Here is a 21,200-nt window from a genome sequence, read left to right on the forward strand (position 1 = left end):
GGCCTAGTGGTAGTGTCAGGATTTCAAAAGAGCAAGCATGGAACCATATATGGCTTCCTGAGACCTGAGCTGGAGCTGGTAGCTATCACTTCCTCCACATTCCTCAGGCCCAGGCATTTTGAAGGGATGAGCAAATAGACTCTTGATAGGATTTTTAAATGGGTTCAAGTTGGAATAGAGAATGGAACTACTTTTGCAGTCAGTCAGTCACTTCCCCTTTCAACTTTCTTTGCCAGAATTTTCTCGATTTTTGTTCCTGGGCTGAGTGTTTCATGGAATCTGGCAAGGAATGACCTTAGGTCTAAGCACTTCCTAAACTGGGCAGTGCAGAGATCTGTTATTCTACAGAAATGTTTGAGAGAGAGGCTTTTGGAGTATTTTCTGCCTATAGTTTGTCACATTATCTGCTTTGTTACCAAGAGAAAAAGAAAATTATGTAGGATGATTTTTATGTAAAAAGACAAATCAATACCAGTTAAGCAAAATCCTTTCTAGTTTAATCTTCTGTAGAGCTGGAAGCAGCAGATGTTTGAGCCAAGTACAGTGCACTATTATGTTTTTAGCCTTATTGGTGAAAGAGGGGGGGATAACTTGTGGCTAAAAATGAGACCTCAGATATCAGAGCATCAGATACTTTAATTGATCAGTCTTCACTGTGCTACTTTTAGACTCTTGTCTACTATATGATCTCACTGCTCTGGCAAACATCAACATGGGAAGGGATGGTGATGATCTATGTGAATATCCCCACGAGCCCCAGAATCAGTTGTTCCTCAGGGTTGTCCTCATGTGGGGGATCTTGATATTCATTACATTTAGCACAATGCCTTATGTGGCTTAGGAATTTAAGAAGATCTTTGTTAAAAATGAAGTACAGGAATGATCATTTATATTTTGGTGGCTCTTTGTCTTTCCTTTTCCAGTATTAGTGAATCGACTTCGTGAAACCAACTTGCAGGACCTCAAGGATAGACAGTCCTATGTCGACTTGGTAGAAGTCCCCAAGTCCTATGATGGTCCTCGGCTACAATTTCCTCTCACTTTTACTGATATTGATGTACTTCTTGAGGCCTTCAGGCAACAACAGGCAAGTTGAACAGAAGCTGCCCTAATTCTTGTGTATTGTAGGTGCTCAATGACATCCCAGTGAGTGGATGAATGAAAATACTGCGGCAGAAATGTATCTCCATGGAGAAATGCTTCATATTCTGTGAGAGTTGCCTTCTGCTTTATTTAACCTATTAAATAGAAGTTTCCTCAGGTGTATAGCAGCCTCTTAGTTTGTAGGCTTACAGCCTTTCCTTTTTCCTTTTGATAGATTATAAAAACATCTTTATTTAACACTTGAAACATAGAACAGAAAATGGAAAGTTTGCAGTACATGGAAGCATAATCCATTAGTCACCATACATATATCACCCAGAAAGAAAAGCAAAATAGCAGATTTACGTAATTCCTGTAACAAAATTGGTCTGATTCTCAGATGCTTCTTTCATCTGCCGGTGTGTTCAGCTGTATACAGTGCACACCATGGCTTCTGAGGTCACAGTCAGCTGAAGCTGTAGCCCACACAGCACTCATCTGGCAGGACTGTTACAGTGGCATCTCTGTCCAGGAAGCAAAGGAGTTACCAGCCCATTCTAACAGTAAATTGAACATCCTTTAAATATCAGAGTGGGTAATATAATCATGCTATCAGAAAAATATTAGCTAGTGAGGACAGCAGTGTAATGCTTGAGGCTGAAAAGTGCCTCTTCAGTTTCATTTCTTTGTATTCTTGGGAAGTGGCTCTGAAACATCAAGTTGTGGGGCTTATGGTTCTTTGTTGATTCTTTGGAGTTTAGTTATTTGAGCTCTCTACAGATTTTGGTTATTAATCTTTTGTCAGATGTACACCTGTTAAAGATATTCTCCTATTCTTTAGGCACTCTTCAGCCTAGTGGCTATTTCCTTTGTTATTAACTTTCTGTACCCATGTCTCTGCTAACATTTATACTTGTTTGTGCTAGCTATTCTGACTAGAGATAAGACAACCTTTTTAACAAAAGTGCTGAGAAAACTGATATCTACATGTAGAGCACTGAAACTAGATCCCTGCCTCTTGCCTTGTACTAATATCATTTCAAAGTGGGTCAGAGATCTTAATGTAAGACCTGAGGCTTTGAATCTGCAACAAGAAAACATAGAGAAAACTATGGAACATGTAGGCCTAGGAAATAAATTCCCACATAGAATTCTAATAGCTCAGCAAGTAAGAGTGAGGACTGATAAGTTGTATTGCATCATACAAAATGTTTCTGTGCAGCAAAGGAAACTCGCTAGACTGAAGAGATAATCTATGGAATGGTAGAAAACCTTTGCCAGCTATGTATCTGACAAGGGATTAATAGAATAGGCAGGAGGCTCAACTAACTGTACTCTTAAAGAATTAACAACTGAGCAAATGAACTGAACAGACAATTCTCAAAAGAAGAAGTGCAAGTGGCTTATAAATAGATGATGAAGTGCTGCACAGCCCTAGCCATAAAGGAAATGCATGTCATAATGACATTTGTATCCTTCTGTTTTTAATGCAGACATTTATAGCTATGAATTCTCTCTGCATTTGCTGTGTTGTGTGTCGTGTGTCGTGTGTTGTGTGTGTGTGTGTATGTGTGTGTGTGTGTATGTTTGTTCGTTCCATCATGGGGCTTGAACTCTGGGCCTGGGCACTGTCCTTGAGCTCTTCAGCTCAAGGCAAGCACTCTACTGCTTGAGCCACAGTGCCACTTACGGCTTTTTCTGTTTATGAAGAATTGAACCCAGGGCAAGCACTCTATCACTAAGCCATATTCCCAGCCCTGAGTTGTTGATTCTTTAAGGATTTTCTTTCCTTCCTTCCTTCCTTCCTTCCTTCCTTCCTTCCTTCCTTCCTTCCTTCCTTCCTTCCTCCCTCCCTCCCTCTCCTTCCTTCCTTCCTTCCTTCCTTTCTGTCTTTCTTTCTGTCTGTCTTTCTTTCTGCCTGCCTTCCTTCCTTCCTTCCTTCCTTCCTTCCTTCCTTCCTTCCTTCCTTCCTTCCTTCCTTCCTTCCTTCCTTCCTTCCTTCCTTCTTGTCGGTCATGGGACCTCACTGTCCCTCAGCTCTTCAGCTCAAGGCAAGCGCTCTACCGCTTGAGCCACAGCACCACTTCCAGCTTTTTCTGCTTATGTAGTGTTGAGGAATCGAACCCAGGGCCTCATGTTTGCAAGGCAAGCACTCTGCCACTGATCCACCTTGCCAGCCCCAGGGTTTAGTTTCTTGAGCCCTTTGTATATTCTGGATATTAGGCCATTGTCCAGAAAATTTTTGTACCCCCAAATAAAACCCTTTCTCCATTAGCAACACTCTTTTCCTCGTTCTCCCACCTCCTGGCCGCAATTAATTTAATTTCTTCTTCTACAAATGTATCTAATATGAATGTTTCATGAGTAGTATTTGATATGTGACCTTTTTGCCTTTTTGCTTGGCATTGCTTTCAGAGTTTATCCATGTAGTTTTATATATCAGTATCTCATTTCTGTTTTTTTGCTGCATTCTCTTTGAATAGGCCTACCAATTTCTATTGAAAGAATCATATATATATATATATGCCTATATTTCAATATTCATTTGAGTTATATTAATTTGTGTGTATGTATATGTTTATTTGGTTACTGGGCCTTGAACTCAGAGCCTCATGCCCTTGCTTCACTTTTTCTCCTTAGGGTTGGCACTCTACCATGTGAGCCATACCTCCTCTTCTGATTTTTTCCTGGTTATTGAAGATGAGAGTCTCTCAGATGTGTCTGTGTGAACTGGCTTTAAAGCATAATCCTCAGATATCAGCCTCCTTAGTAGTTAGGATTACAGGTGTGACAGCACCAGTACCTGGCTATACATTTTTATTCCAAGTACAAAATGCATATTTTGTACATTTAAAAACTGCTTTTATTTGTGTATGAGAGAGACCGAGACAGAGAGAGACAGAGACAGAGAGAGACAGAGACAGAGAGTGAGTAATGGATCTTGAACTCAAAGACTGAGCACTATATCTTAGGTTTTTCACTGAAGTCTGATACTCTACCACTTAACTCACATGTCTACTTCTGGCTTTTGAGTGATTAATTGGAGTTAAGAGTCTCAGACTTTCCTGCCTGGAATGGCTTTGAACCTTGATACTCAGATCTTAATCCCCTGAGTAGCTAAGATTATGAGTCCAGCACCAAGCTAAAAACAACTCTTAGAAAGAAATACTATTTAAAAGAGATATCTTTTTAAAGTATAATTTTATTTAAAAGAAGGTGAATATTTTGAGTGGTTAATCTGAATGTACTTATAAATACAGAAACCAACATCTGAATTAATCATTTTGAGTCTCTCATGTTACAGTTGTGAACAAACTGATTTTAATGCTACTGAAAGATATCCTTATCAGCAAGTACAAATATTAATAAATGATTTTATCGTGGAAAAAATTTGATACTAAGAATTTTCTCTTGTCACAAGATAATCTCAGTGAGAATTTATTTTTTTAACTTAAAAACAACACTATCTTCATATAGCAAGTGCTCTGATTAGTAATACATTTGGAACAGAAAAGGCTCAATGGCAAGTACAAGTAACATTGAAGCCAGCATTGGGAATCAATGGATTTAGTGTACAAACAAGCCATTACACAAGAGTAGTTTTTGAATTGTCGAAGAACAAAGATGTTGAATAATGAAGTTTCAATGGTGGAGCCCTTTCCTGCAGGCACAAGGTGGTAACCACACATAGTCCCCATCCCCGCCTTAACTATGAAACAGCATTCCAGCTAAATAAGAGTATTTTACCTATTTCTTTAGCCTGTGATTGAGAGACAGTTCACATTAAGACTGAGTGGTTTTAGAATGCATTTTTTGGGAAAAAGTCTTAACAATCTATTAGGTGTGTATAGGTAAGAAATGGGTTATCTCCTCACTAATCGATATCCAGGATTCTCTTTCCTCTTAATTCTCATATTGCTATATATCCTCTTTGCTGTCTCTTTAAAAAATAGTCATGAGGAGGGGGGACCAAGATGGCGACGGGGCAGTAGGGAAACGCCACAGCTCTCTCCAACCAAAAAGAGAGTTCGAGTTCCAACGCTTAATCTCCCCAAGAGACCGACAACAACAAAAAGATGAACACTCAGAGAAAAACCAGAGGTGGAAAATAACAAAAAAAGAAAGAGAGGAAAAGAAGAATTTCAGAACAGAGAAGAGCGAAGACCCCTCCCCCAACCTTTACTGGCTGCTTGGCAGTGCGCCAAGCCCGGCAGGGGCTCTGGAGCCCCAGAGACACAGGGGGCTGCTTGCAGATCACCAGGTACCGGTTTGCAGAACAGCGGATCGCCTGGAACAGAGAAACCTACCAGCTGGGAGTCTCCACGAGGATCCCACCCCCACCCCTCACTCTCCACAGGAGCGGAGAGGCTCCATCCTGACAAAGCCGCCCGGCGGCAGCAGCAGCGCGACAAAGGGACCTGTCGGCAGACCACCTGCCCGATCGCGATCGCAACGACCCGGCAGGGGCTGCTCGGGTCCCAGAGACACAGGGGGCTGCCTGCAGATCACCCGCGCAGAAGTCGCCTGAGGCACCGGCGTCAGACCCACCGGATCTCTACAACCCGCGAAGAAGCCGCCTGAGCTTGGACACTGTTGACCCGACAGCTTCAATAGAGGCAGAGACAGAAAAGAATCACACAGAGCCACCACCGCCCAACCCAGACCGCAACCACCCCAACTGAACTCGGATTGCAACAACAACTGACGACCTACACCACACAGAAACAACCAGCTCCAGGTTGAGTACCCCACAGGGGACAGTGTATCCCTCAAGGGAGACCAGAGCTGGAGGGAATCCCCAGACCCTGACCTAGACTCCCTACCCCAACACCCGGACCACAGAACCCACTAAAACTGGGAACTGTTCGAGAGCTCCACCAGCCCGTGGAGCACACTCTGCTGGCCAGGCCAGAGCAAGAGTGCCCCTGGAAGGGAGCTTAAATGCCCAAGCCAGGAACAGCGCCCCTGGGTCAAGACTACCAACAGTAGAAGAAATTTGAACTGTGTCCTCCAGGCTGCATAACCTAGGTGGTATACACATCAGCACAGGCCTAACGAGCGCACTACAGGCTGGGGCCGGAACCAGGCCCGGGGATCCGGCACCTGAACAAAACAACCAACTCCTCCCAACTGAAGTAAAAAGCTGAGCATACGCCTCAACAGAGGGGAGAAAATCAGGAAACAACACTCCCCGGGAAGCACGCCTGTGACAACAAAAGACCTGGAGGCTCAGGACAAGAGAAGCCCAAACCCCACCAAAACTCCACCCATATACCCTAGGCTGGGAATTGGGCAACACAGGCTGCCAGCACCTGATAGTAAGCAGGAGCTCAGGTTGATAAGGCGGCTCAGCAATACAGTGATAGTCTTGGATGTATGAGGCCCTGGATCTGATTCCTCAGCATCACAAAAGCAAAAAGGGTCAGAAGTGGTGCTGTGGCTCAAATGGTAGGATGCCAGCCTTGAGCTGAAGAGCTGAGGGACAGCACCCAAACCTAGAGTTCAAGCCCACAACCAGCCCAAAACAACCAAATAAAAACACATCAGGAGCCCATAGCAGACTCCAGTATTTGGGAGAGTGCATCCAGAGCATCTGATCTTCCCAAGAGCACCCGTAGGAGCAAACACAAGCAGTCTAGGCTGCTCAACCCTTCCAAAGGCGGGAATGGCCAGCAATCTACAGCAGAGAGCTGAGAATCCTAAGTAAGTCAGAATAGCAGCTGGAAATAGGCTCCCAACAGAATCCAGATCAGGCACAGACTCTCTCTACCAATACAGAATCAGCAACCAAGCAAAGACAGACACACCAAAACAAGATTGAAGAGCAGTCTCCTGAACCCCCATGCGAAAATCACAGAGAAAAATCACAAGGTTTACCACCACCCAGGACAGCAAGCTCACCTCAAAAGCCAGCAGCCACGTAGGGGAGAGCGTCAGTGGGAGCAAAGCAGGAATGGAAGACAAAAGCTACATCCAAGGGTTGCTGGAGGCAATGACTCAAGAAATAAAGCGAGAAATGGATCAGAAATTGAAAGAGCACAAGGATGAACTATCAAAAGAGATACAGGATATCAAACAAAAGTTGGATGCAAAAATAGAAGCTGCACAAACCTCAGTAAGAAGTGAGATAAATGCCAAATTAGAGGTAATGCATACCTCTGAGAGGTGAGATCAGTACTCTGAGAACCAACATTGAATCCATAAAGGGATCCATTTCCTCCATGCAAACCACAATAGAAGCCACGGTCAACAGAGTGAATGAAATGGAAGGTAGAGTGTCAGATACAGAAGACAGAATACACCAACTGGACCAAAAAGTGACAGATATGGAAAAATCACTCAAATTAAACCAAAGGGAAATTCAAGAGCAAGCAGATAATGCCAAGAAATTTAACCTTCACATAATCGGAGTGGACGAAGGTGAGGAATTCCAGAGCAAGGGAATGCAACACCTATTTAACAAGATAATCAATGAAAATTTTCCCCACCTCAAAAACGACCATCTTAACTACATTACAAAAGCTTATAGAACACCCAACAAGCAAGATCCCAGGAGAAACACTTCTAGACACATTATAGTAAAAATGATAGATCTGAATAATAAGGAAACAATCCTGCATGCAGCAAAAATGAAGAAGGAGCTATACTACAATGGGAAAAAAATTAGAATCACTGCAGATCTCTCCACACAAACAATGAATGCAAGAAAAGCCTGGGAAAGCACCATACGAGCCCTGAGAGCCAATAACTGCCAACCCAGACTGATATACCCAGCAAAGCTAGCATTCACATTCGATGGAGAACTGAAAACTTTTAATAGCAAAGAAAAACTAAATGAATACATAAACATTAAGCCAGGATTACAAAGAATTCTAAGAGGGGGGACACAACCTGAGGAAAGCAACCAGGAACTGGGACCTGCCCCAAACAGGCATTACTCAAAGTCTAACTGAGCAAGCACAGGAGGAAAGGAAAGAAGAAAAACTTAGGAAAACGGAATGGCAGGGACAACAATGCATCTCTCTATACTTTCTCTTAATATAAATGGGCTGAATTCGCCAATTAAAGGAAACGAACTGAGGACTATATCAGAAAACAAGACCCATCCATCTGTTGCCTTCAGGAGACCCACCTCTCAGCCAAACATACAAACAAACTCAGAGTGAAGGGGTGGAAAAGGATCTACCAATCAAATGCCCCCAGTAAGAAAGCAGGTGTAGCTATCCTGATATCTGACAAAATAAACTTTTCATTAAAATCAGTACAGAAAGACAAGGACGGACACTACATATTAATAAAGGGAACAATCCAAGAGGAGGATATAACCATCATCAACTTATATGCCCCAAATATTGGTGCACCCAGATATGTCAAACAAATGCTCTCAAACTTACAGAATAAAATAGATCCCAATACGATAATACTAGGCGACTTTAACACACCACTCTCACCAAAGGACAGGTCTACCAACCAGAGGATTGGCAAAGAAGCTACCGAATTAAGTGAGGCCATACTTCAAGCGGAATTAACTGACATCTACTGAGTATTTCACCCTAAAACAACACAGTACACATTCTTCTCAGCAGCTCATGGAACTTTCTCCAAAGTAGACCATATCATAGTTCATGCAAGGAACTTAAGCAAATACAAAGGGATCGACATAATCCCCTGTATCCTATCTGACCACAGTGGAATCAAGCTAGCTCTCAATAGCAAAGCATACCGCAGAAATTTCTCTAATACATGGAAATTGAACAGCACACTCCTTAACAATGCCTGGGTAGCAGAAGAGATCAGAGAAGAAATAAAGCATTTCCTACAACTCAATGAAAATGAAAACACCTCACAAAGAAACTTGTGGGACACAGCAAAAGCAGTCCTGAGGGGCAAATTTATTGCCCTCAGTGCCCACATCAAGAGAATGGAGACAGACCAAGTAAATAATCTCATGTTGCAACTAAAACAGCTAAAAAAACAAGAAAAAATGGGACCTAAAGCTACTAGACGAAGCCAGATAACCAAATTAAGAGCAGAGATTAACCAATTAGAAAATCAGAAAACCATAACCAAAATAAACCAAACAAAAAGCTGGTTCTTTGAAAAAATAAACAAAATTGATGGCCCGTTGGCAAGATTAATTAAAAAAAGAAGAGAGGAAACCCACATTAATAGGATTAGGGATGCCAAGGGAAACATCACAACAGGTACCCAAGATATCCAAACAATTCTAACAGACTACTTTCAAAAGCTATACTCTCTAAAGAAAGAAAATCTGGCAGAAATGGATGCATTTTAAGAGAAATACAAGTTGCCCAAACTGAGCAAAGAAGAAGTTAACCAATTAAATAAGCCAATATCCTATAATGAGATACAGGAAGCTATCAAAAGTCTTCCAATAAAAAAAAGCCCAGGACCAGATGGATTCACAGCAGAATTCTATAAGACCTTTAAACAAGAACTAATACCCACACTCCTCAAGCTCTTCAGAGAAACAGAGAAGGAGGGAGCTATCCCAAACTCATTCTACGAAGCCAATATCACACTCATCCCCAAACCAGGCAAAGACACAACCAAAAAGGAGAATTACAGGCCAATTTCCTTGATGAACACAGATGCAAAGATCCTTAACAAGATTCTAGCTAACAGAATCCAGAAACACAAAAAAAATAATACACTATGACCAGGGTAGGCTTCATCCCAGAGACACAGGGATGGTTTAACATATGTAAGTCAATAAATGTAATCCATCATATCAACAGAGCCAAGGTCAAGAATCACATGATTATTGCCACAGATGCAGAAAAGGCCTTTGATAAAATTCAACATTCATTCATGCTAAAAGCTCTGGAGAAAATAGGAATAGAAGGAACATTTCTAAAAACAATAAAAGCCATTTATGACAGACCAATAGCCAATATTATACTTAATGGGGAAAAGCTACAACCAATTCTCCTAAAATCAGGAACAAGGCAAGGATGCCCACTGTCTCCACTCCTCTTCAATATAGTCTTAGAACCCTTAGCCAGGGCAATAAGGCAAGAAAAAGACATTAAAGGGATCCGCATAGGGAAAGAAGAAGTTAAACTATCCCTTTTTGCAGACGACATGATACTATAACTCCACGATCCCAAAAACTCCATCCCCAAACTCTTAGAAATCATAAATCACTTCGGCAAAATAGCAGGATACAAAATAAACCCACAAAAATCAGTTGCCTTCCTATACATTGATAATGTACAGGAAGAGAGGGAAATAAAGGGAGCAACCCCATTCACAATAACCTCCCAAAAAATAAAATATTTAGGAATTAACCTAACCAAAGATGTAAAAGAACTATTTAATGAGAACTATAAAAAGTTAAAGAAAGAAATTGCAGAAGACACTAGGAAATGGAAAGACCTCCCATGCTCCTGGATAGGCCGACTTAATATAGTAAAGATGGTAATACTTCCAAAACTAATATACAAATTCAATGCAATTCCTATTAAAATCCCAATGACGTACATCACTGAAATACAGAAAACAGTCCAAAAATTCATATGGAACAACAAAAGACTTAGAATAGCCAAAACAATTCTAGGGGATAAAGACAATATGGGAGGGCTATCCATGCCGAACTTCAAATTCTACTACAGAGGTATAATAACAAAAACAGCATGGTACTGGCATAAAAACAGACCCGAAGACCAATGGAACAGAATAGAAGATCCAGAAATAAATCCACAGGCCTATAGCCAGCTGATATTCGACAAAGGAGCCAAAGACATACAATGGAAGAAACACAGCCTCTTCAACCGCTGGTGCTGGGAAAACTGGGCAGCCACATGCAGAAAACTAAAAATGGACCCCAGCCTATCACCATGCACCAACATCAACTCAAAATGGATTAAAGACCTTAACATTAAACCTGAATCTCTGAAACTACTGCAGGACAGAGTAGGAGAGACACTTGAACTAATAGGCTAATAGGCACAGGAAGGAACTTCCTGAACAGAGTCCCAGGGTCACAACAAGTTGGAGAGAGACTCGACAAATGGGACTACCTTAAAATAAAAAGCTTCTGCACAGCTAAATCTATCGCAACTAAGCTAGAAAGACAACCAACTAATTGGGAAAAAATATTTACCAGCAATATATCAGACAAGGGGTTAACATCTTGTATATACAGGGAACTCAAGAAACTAATCCCTCCCAAACCTAACAAACCAATTACTAAATGGGCAAAGGAACTAAAGAGGGACTTCTCAAATGAAGAAATAAAAATGGCAAAGAAACACATGAGGAGATGTTCATCATCCCTGGTGGTGAAGGAAATGCAAATAAAGACAACCCTGAGATACCACCTTACCCCAGTCAGAATGTCCCACATCCACAAATCAGCCAACGACAAATGCTGGAGGGGATGTGGAGAAAGAGGAACCCTATTACACTGCTGGTGGGAATGTACACTTATACAACCACTTTGGAAAGCAGTCTGGAGGGTCCTTAGGAAGCTAAAGATTGACCTCCCTTACGACCCAGTCATACCACTTCTAGGCATCTACCCTGAACAACAGGAACCAGTATACAAGGACACGTGCACCTCCATGTTTATTGCAGCACTGTTCGCAATAGCTAGGATATGGAAACAACCTAGATGCCCCACCACAGATGAATGGATCCAAAAATTGTGGTATCTATACACAATGGAATATTATGCAGCCATTAGAAATGACAAAATAATGGCATTTGCAGGGAAATGGATGGAGCTAGAAGGAATCATGTTGAGCGAGGTTAGCCAAGAACGAAGAGACAAACGGTACATGGTCTCCCTGATAAGTGGATGCTAAATCCAAAATGTTAGGTGATATGACAAAACTAACAGGACTTAAGAAGCAAAGAACTCCCACTCATCTGGTTGAACCACTACTAAATATCCCCATGCTGCTGATCACATATATGGTATATAACATGTGAACACCGTTATATATTACAGACTGTGATAGACAATTTGCTCCAGGAAAGTTAGAATGAACTTGTGACTTTAAATGAGCATCATTATTCCACAATACTGTGAATTTCCGGAAATTATATAATCACTTAATCACAATAAAAAAAAAATTAAAAAAAAAAAAAAGAACCTGGGGGAAGGGAGGGAGGGAGGGGATGGTAGGGGGAAAACAATGGAGGGGGTAACATTGTAAAAAAAAAAAATAGTCATGAAAATTCTTTTTGTTGAAGGAGAAAGTTTGTTATTGTCATCATTATTATTAGCATAATAATTGTACATATTAATAGAATTCACTGTCATATTTCCATACATCATAAAAATGAAAATTCTTAAGACATAAATAATGTTGAGGATTCTTGAGGAAAAAAATAATTTTACTTTAATAGCTATGAAAATGGACATTTCACCTGGGCACTGGTGACTCAAACCTGTAATCCTAGCTACTCAGGAGGCTGAGATCTGAGGATCACGGTTCAAAGCCAGTCCGGGCAGGAAAGTCTGTGAGATTCAGCTCCAATAAACCACTAGAAAACCGGAAGTGGTACTGTGGCTCAAGTAGTAGAGCACTCTCCTTGAGCTGAAGAGCACAGGGACAGGGGCTGGGAAGGTGGCTCAGTGGTAGAGCACTTGCCTTGCATGCGTGAGGTCCTGGGTTCAATTCCTCAGCACCACATAAGCAAAAAGAAAAAAGCCAGAAGTGGTGCTGTGGCTCAAGTGGTAGAGTGCTAGCCTTGAGCTGAAGAGCTGAGGGACATCGCCCAGGCCCAGAGTTCAGGCCCCACGACCGGACCCCAAAAAAAAAAAAAAAGGAACACAAGGACAGCACCCAGGCCAAGAGCTCAAGCCCCATGACCGACCAAAAAAAAAAAAAAGAAAGAAAGAAAATGGACATTTCAGGACATCATGAGACAGGATGATTCAATAAGTTCTACCTGCCTCAATCCACACCCACAGCAATATTTTATTTATTTTTTTATTTGTGAAAATACCATACAGAGGGGTTACAATTACATGAGCAGGGTAATAAGTGCATTTCTTATTAAGCATTGTTGCCTCCTCCTTTGTTTCCCCTTCCCATCCCTTTCCATCTCCCCCTCTGCCTGCCACCACCCCAGCCAAAGTTGTAAAGTTCGTTTTTTGACATAATGTCTTATACATGTCATTGTTGCAATGGATCCACCTGTATCCCTATTTAAACAATTTGTTTTTTGCTTTCCCCTCCCCAAATTATACCAACATCAAATACAGTGAAAACAGGGGTTATACTGTGGGGGAGGGACATACAAAGCAACAAAGAAATCATCTTATAAATATGTTAGAAACAATAGCAAGAAAGAAAAATCATTTGAGTCCTTATCTTGGGTTTCATTTCACCTAACATCAACTTATCTGACCCTTTCCCACAGAAATATTTGAAAGACGTGTAGCTATGACCCCCCTCTCAGCCTTGAGTAATTTAAACCAACTCTATCCAATACAGATATGTGAACCATATACTTAGAATTTTCTGGTAGTTACATTTAAAATGTAACACATGGAATCAATTTTGGTAGTTATTTTACTCAGAATGTGAAACATTACTTTAATAAATAATCATATAAAAATGATTGTTGAGACACTTTACTTTTTTCTTCATACTAGGTGTTTGAAATCCAGTATGAACTTTACAGCACAACCCAAATCCAGCCAGCCTCATTCCAGGTGCCCAATAGCTCCATATAGTAGTGGTTGCCATCATTGGATATCTTAGTTCTAAATAGAACTGGACCTTAAAGTTTTTTATCACTTGCAAAGTTTGTGAAGTAGTCCTCTCTCTGCTTACTGTATGTCTGACATAGGTATTTGCAATATTTTATAATAAAATAAAGGGGAGAAAAAACATGCTGGATATTTTTTTAAGTCCAGGGAACTAACAGACTAAAACCACAAAACCATGGGCTCATTCATCAACACTATAACTAGAGGAGAGCAATGAGATAGTCATAAATGTGAGAAAATCCAAGTGTCTTATTGTGTTTGGAGTATGTGTTGTAGTTAGGTTTTTACATAAATGTCCTTGTTGTTGTGAGCATTCTTAAAGCTGTATACCAAATCTTCTCAAGCCTCCATGCCTGGGAGATGCCCCTGTCAGCCTGGCACTTGGGGGCTGAAGCAAGACTTTTTTTAGAACATTTATTCATTCAGTTACTCACAAATATGTCCTGAGGGTGTTTTTTTTTTTTAATATGCCGTACACTGTGCTAGAATGATCAATTTGGGAACCATTTAGAGGTTATCTTAAAATGCATCAACCTAAATGTCTTCATATGTTTCATTTTTAGAATTTTCTATGTATTCATGTCTATGTATTCATTAGGTCTATTTCCTCTGGTTTCTCCTCACAGGTACTTCATGCTCACTACGTGTTAGAGGTGCTATTTGAAACCAAGAAAATCCTGAGGAAAATGCCAAATTTCACACATGTAACAACTTCTCCCTCCAAGGAGATAACAATTTGTGGTAAGTTTTAGAGGAGAGTTATCAGATTGATAATTAGGAGCTTTTTGGTTCTATATCATATATTTGACTTGAAAAGTGCATCATTTGATGATAATGTAGAATTATTTATCATGATACTATTGTTGCCTATCTTTGTTTTGTATTTATTTCACCCTCTGGTAGGAATTAATTATGTGAGTAATGAAAGAATGGATAGTTTTTATAAAGGCAGATAACATTTAACATGGAAAACAATCCGTGAGTGGAATAAGCTTCTTTTCCCTGTGACTAGCTCTCATTAACTTAATTTCATGTCACATTGTTAGGAAGAGAACCAAGGCAGGGTGGAGATGAAATTCTTTCCTGCCTTTGACTACTGTTTTAGATTTTTTCTGACTAGTCTCTGCGGTTTTTGAAAGAGTGGGAATATCCCAGAAATCTGTTTCTTGTTCTTCTACATAACAAGACTTATCACATAGTCCAGCCTGGCAAGATATCGCTTGAAGAAACAGTACACATTGAAATTCATCACAGTTGGTGCTCAGTGTGATTGCAACTGTTTGGGAGTGGGGAGTTTAGAAGGAACAATTCCCTTAACTTCTAATTAAGCCTTTAGGTTGCCAAACAGTGGTTGTTATTTTCCAAATTAATTTGACTTGCTCCTTTACTTTGACAAGTAAAAGTCAATTTGATAATCTAATTAAACCATTTCCATGTCTAGCATCTGATAGTGATGATAGCAGTACATCCTCAGGAAATGTCATGACTCAGATTTTTGAAATATCTCAAGGTTCAGTTCCAACCTAATGGGGCCACTACAGCTCTCTAGCATATGGTACATCTCAGCATGATGGCCTAGGCTTCTGCAGGCCTTTCTTTTCATAGAAATAAAGAATTGGAGGCCATAAGGCTTATGAAGCCATTCCATTTTGTGGAGTCTCTGAAGCCAGGGTTAGTCTTGCTATCTGAGTATATGTAACAGCCACAACACAGTGGGATCTGCTCCCGTGTGCTTCCATTATACCTTTAGTTGCCATCACAGACCCAGAAAGAGACATTTTTTCCTAGAAATATTTATCACAAGACTCACATAGTCACTCTTATTTTTAAACTAATAGCTTGATATGTTTGCATGATTTCCTTTAGTTGTTTACCATATACATTTCCTATTACTGCCTCATTAAAAGAATGTCAAGTACTCACCAATTTTAAATTTTACATGCTACTGAGTTTATTTTCTAAAACTCTTCAAAAACTATTTATTAGCCAGATGTGATGGTGCCCTGTAAGCTTGGCACTTGGGAGCTGAAGCATTAATATTGTGAGGTCATAGACAACCTGGACTATAATAAGACTGTCTCAAAAACAAAAAGCTGAACACTTTGGGCTGGGAAGGTGGCTCAGTGGTAGAGTGCTTGCCTTGCATGCATGAGGCCCTGGGTTTGATTCCTCAGCACCACATAAGCAGAAAAAAAGGCCAGAAGTGGCGCTGTGGCTCAAGTGGTAGAGCACTCGCCTTGAGCTGAAGAGCTGAGGGACAGCACCCATGCCCAGAGTTCAGGCCCCACGACCGGACCAAAAACAAAAACAAAACAAAACAAAAAAGCTGAACACTTTGTTACTAAATTTGTTGTTGTTGTTGTTGATGGGGCTTGAACTCTGGGCCTGGGCACTGTCTCTTAGCTCTTCAGCTCAAGGCGAGCGCTCTACCACTTGAGCCACAGCGCCATTTCCAGCTATAAATGTTTTTATTGAGTTTGTGTAGTTCATTGGTTTCTATGGTAGGCCTTTGGGGATCTAGTGATGAGTTTTATAGATACTGTTACTGCTTTCCTAAGTATTACAATGTAGAGCATGCAGAGTAAATTGATAAAATCTAGAGTTTGGGTTTGTTGGTTTTGTGAGGGTTTTTTGATGGTTCTAGGATATGAAGTCAGGAACTTAGGCTTGCTTGCAAGGGCTCCACTACTTGAGCTATTCTCCGTCCTTTTTGTTTTAGTTATTTTTCAGATAAGGCCTCATGTTTTTGGACAGGTACTCTCAGATCCTATATTTCCTTGCACCATAACTGTCTTGTTTTTTTGTTTTTTAATTTTTATTTTTGCCCAACCTGGGGCTTGAACTCAGGGCCTAGGCTCTGTCCCTGAGCCTCTCTGTGCTCAAGGCTAGACTCTACCACTTAAGCCCTAGCATCACTTCTGGCTTTTTTTTTTTAATAGTTTATTGGAGATAAGAGTCTCTTGGACTTTCTTGCCTAGAGTTGGCTTTGAACTGTGATCCTCAGATCTCAGCCTCCTGAGTAGTTAGGATTATAGGCATCAGCCCACTGGTGCCTGGCTTCATTATGGGCCTGTTTTATTGTGATGAAGTCTTGCTAACTTTTTTCCCAGGCCATTTGAGCTTCAGTCCTCCTGAACTCCAAGTAGCTAGGAATACACACATGTATTCTACCCAGCCTATATTTTTGTCTTTGAGTCAATGTCCTATTATGTACCTCAGATTCCCCTTGAACTTGTAATATTTCTACTTCAACCTCCCAAGTGATAGGATTATCTGTTTGTGCCACCATTCCCAACTTCTAAGTTCTTGAATTTTCAAGTGAAATAATGTTGGGTTTGAATTCCAGCTCTGATATTGGTTAGCTTGGTAGGTTCATAATTTACTTAGCTAATATGAGCCTCATTTGGAAAATGAGAATAATGAAAACAGTATTCATCTTATAGAACATTTATAAATACTGATCATGATCATTGAAGTACATGCATTCGTATAGTGCTTAACTCAATGTAAATGAACCCTTGCATAAATGACTGGAGTGAATAATATCATATATTGCCCCATTTACATAGGAGCAGAAAAAAATGATACCATGAAAACAGATTTCCTGCTGAATTAATATTGTAGTGTAAAACCCCAATGCCCTAGGAACACTTGGAGTATTTGAGGTTTACAACTTTATAACAAAATAAACATTGCATCTTGTTTTCTACTGAATAGTGATTTAAAAAAATTATTTCAGGTGATTTGCATGGGAGCCTGGAAGACCTTTTGTTGATCTTCTATAAGGTAAATGATTATTTTGCTAAGTATTTGTGCTTCTGTTGAGGGAGGGCAGTCTTATGGAAAATGGGAATATTGGTTTTAATGGTGTATACAAATACAGGTATGATAAACAGATACTAGATTTTAGTAAAGATCTGTTGAGGCATGTCTTGATTTTTTTATATGGTTCAAAATTTGTTAAAAATGTAATTGTCCAGGTGCTAGTAGCTCATTCCTGTAATCTTAGCTACTCAGGAGGCTAGAACCTAAGGATAGCAGGTTGAAGCCAGGAGGAAAGTCTGTAAGCCTCTTATTTCTAGTAAACTACCAAAAGAGCTCGAAGTGGAAATATGTCTTAAATGGTAGAGTGCTAACCTTGAGTGACAAACCTCAGGGATAGCACCCTGGCCCTGAGTTCAAGCCCCAGCCTAGCACAAAAAATTGATCAGATTGCATTAATCAACTTCATTGCTGTTTATATATACAGTATACAATGTATAGATAGCAATTTGTATCTGATTGTCTTCATTGTCTTTAGTATGTCATAAATATCTAGGTTGTGCAAGATGAAGAGCGAATTTGGTTTTTATTAATTGTATTTAAATGAATAAATAATAAAATAATGTTTGAACTTAGGGCCTTGTACTTTCTAGTCAACACTGTACTCCTTGAGGCATACGTCTATGCCTTTTAAAATTTTAGTTATTTTTCAGATAAGATTGCACTTCATGTCAGCAATTCACCAAGAGGATATAAAAATTGTCAACATATATGTACTGAACATTGGCTTTATTCAGTTTCATAAATACCAAATATAAAAGCACAGATAGAACCCACCCGAAGGAAAGCATTCTTTTAACTGCTTGGTTTTCTCCCTCTCCTTCCACAGAATGGTCTTCCTTCAGAAAACAACTCATATATTTTTAATGGTGATTTTGTTGATCGAGGCAGAAATTCCATAGAAATCCTAATGGTCCTGTTTGTGAGTTTTCTTGTATACCCCAGTGACTTGCACTTGAACAGAGGGAACCATGAAGATTTTATGATGAATCTAAGGTACCCTTGGTTTTTAGATTTGCCTCCTTTATTTTCCACTCTAGGAAAAAACCACCATGCTTAATTCCCAGGAGAGTTAGGGGTAAGGGTAAAGAAAAAGAGACAAGGAGAATCTCAAGGAAGGCTTCAATTCTTAGTCCTGTTTACCACCAGCCCCCCCCCCCCCCCGTCTTCAGTGAAGTAAATGTAATTTGCTCTGAATCCTAAATCCTATCTTTTATTCCAGTCCTGTTTTTACATCTTCCATTTATTCTGTTCTTTATCTGGCATGCCCACCTTTCACAGTCTACATGGTTGTTTTGGGGTATTTATGTTACACCAGATTTGCAGATGTGGCTGATTCTATGAGCAGACTTAGATGGAATCATTCTGTTGCTGTCTATTCTCTTGGTTTGCTTCAGATATTATCCTAGAAATGTATACCATTTTGCACATATGTGTGTGTTTTTAAGAAATGATCTTTGCTTCTAGCCTAGCATAAACATTTTCAAGATTAGCAGTAATATAACACACTGGAGGTTTGAGGGATAAAGATTCACTAAATGATTTAATATTTTTTCTGAAAGGCATGGGAGTTGACAAATGTTCCTTTCATTTGCTTTTTTCCTTTTTGTCATTTTATGAAAACAAAATAGTTTGTTCTAGTGCAATAGTAGAAGGTATGGTATGTCTCATGCTTTTGGTATTGGGCTTTTGAATGTCTTGATCAAAGCTAAGTAGTTAATTTTTAAGGTGATTTTATGCATTTTATTGTTACTGTAAAGGTGATGTACAAAGGGATTACAGTTATGTAAGTCAGGTATTGAGTACATTTCTTTTTGAACAGTGTCATGTCTTTCCTCATTTTCTCCTAGTTTTTCCCTTCTGACCCCTCCCCCACAAGTTGTATAGTTCATTTCAACATAGTGTCTAGTGAGTATCACTGCTGCATTAGAAGAGCCATGTTGTTATCTTCTAGGTTTTTCTTTTTGTCTGTTCAATCTTTTCTATTTTTTCCCTTATCATTTACTCTAACATATTTAATGTCTGAGGGAAAAAATTATCTAAATGAAGAGACTTTGCCCACACAGCTTTCTCTAGCTGTCACAACACACTTCTCAAAAAAACACTTGGGGCCTTTATACAACCTGTGTCTACTACATATTTCTTAAGTTGCCTAATGATTGTTTCATGAAAATCTGTTTTCTTCCCTAAACTACCCTGTAAGCTGATTGCAAGTAGAGACATGCCAAGTAAAGACTCTAGTAAGTAATAGTTCCAACTTAAGTCTAGTTTCTTGATTCATAGTGCTGGTGCCAATGAATGTCAATATGGTTCCCTTTTTTGTATGACTCAGGTGAGTAGGAGTTATTAACAGTAAACAGTTTAAAATTCTCTTTTTCTTTAGGTATGGCTTCACACAAGAAGTTTTATATAAATACAAGGTAAGACTCATACTTTTTTACTTTTTTTTGCTGTTTATGCATAGAAGTGAAAAGAGCCAGTAATGATGTGCTAACTATTCCAAATCTTTTAATCAAATTGAAATACAGCAAGAAGCCCTGGTCATGGTAGAGTCTTACATTTACTTTTTCATTGTGACTTTTGTGTTGGCTTCAGCAAAGATGAGTATATTCCATTGAAGGTTCCAACCTGGAGTTTATTTTATTCAGCTGGATCCCAATTGGCATGATTATTGACAATAAACTCCTCGTAAAGCCATACAAAGAAATGACTGTCATAAAGAAAGAAACACTGCCATATGGCACCCAGGGAGAATCACAGGGGAAAGTACCAGAATCAGTCCAAAGGCAGAGGGAGCTAGGTGGCATGGTTCAATTTGTAGAGTGATTGCCTTACTAACAGAAGACCCTGAAGTAGACAGAGAGACAGAGAAAGAATAGAGAGAGGAAGGAAGCCAGAGAAAACATGCACCAGAGCAGAGCATATATATTTATTTATTTAGATTTTATTATTATTTTCCTTGGAAGCTAAGGGCAAGTTATCTCAGTCTAATCAGGCTTAAGAATAACAAGTTTGAATAATGTCAGCTGGCTCGAGGTATAAGAGTTGTCTCTAGTTATTTGGTCCCTGGTTCCCTGGAGAATGGCTCTGAGTGGATAGTTCAATAAAAGAGGTCCTTGGAGGTATAGACTCTGAACTGATTGGTGTACATATTCTTACCAGTAACTATTAGATATTTCCTTCAGAGTAGTTAAGACCCCAAGAGATCAAAGTATCACAAGTACAGAATTTAAAAAAAACAATTACTATGGGTTAGCTGGTTAGTGACTCCTTGGTTACCTCATTTGGGTGGCATGAAAACTAGTGATTTTTTTTTGTTGGTCGTGGGGCCTGAGCTCTGGGCCTGAGCACTGTTTCTTCAGCTCTTTAGCTCAAGGCAAGCGCTCTACCGCCTAAGCCACAGTGCCACTTCCGTTTTTTTCTGCTTATGTGGTGTGAGGAATGAAACCCAGGGCCTCATGCATGCAAGGCAAGCACTCTATCACTGAGCCACCTTCCCAGCCCCAACTAGTGATTTTTATTCATATATTGGGACTATTCAAGTAAA

The 21,200-nt window shown here is 39.9% G+C and overlaps 1 protein-coding gene across 2 annotated transcripts in view; it reads left to right on the forward strand.

Moving 5' to 3' along the window:
• LOC122100115 (serine/threonine-protein phosphatase with EF-hands 1-like) overlaps positions 1-21,200 on the forward strand; it is a 50,780-nt gene that overhangs the window by 11,618 nt on the left and 17,962 nt on the right. The window contains exons 4-8 of one of the 2 annotated variants that reach the window (XM_042670533.1): positions 924-1,087; positions 14,458-14,572; positions 17,571-17,617; positions 18,483-18,649; positions 20,037-20,073. In XM_042670533.1, the coding sequence (XP_042526467.1) occupies positions 924-1,087; positions 14,458-14,572; positions 17,571-17,617; positions 18,483-18,649; positions 20,037-20,073 (530 nt within the window). The remainder of the gene's footprint in view (positions 1-923; positions 1,088-14,457; positions 14,573-17,570; positions 17,618-18,482; positions 18,650-20,036; positions 20,074-21,200) is intronic. The other variant, XM_042670534.1, reaches the window with a different exon arrangement.

Source organism: Dipodomys spectabilis, unplaced genomic scaffold (genome assembly GCF_019054845.1).
Source record: "Dipodomys spectabilis isolate Male_0828 unplaced genomic scaffold, ASM1905484v1 ptg000564l, whole genome shotgun sequence".
Classification (NCBI taxonomy): domain Eukaryota; kingdom Metazoa; phylum Chordata; class Mammalia; order Rodentia; family Heteromyidae; genus Dipodomys; species Dipodomys spectabilis.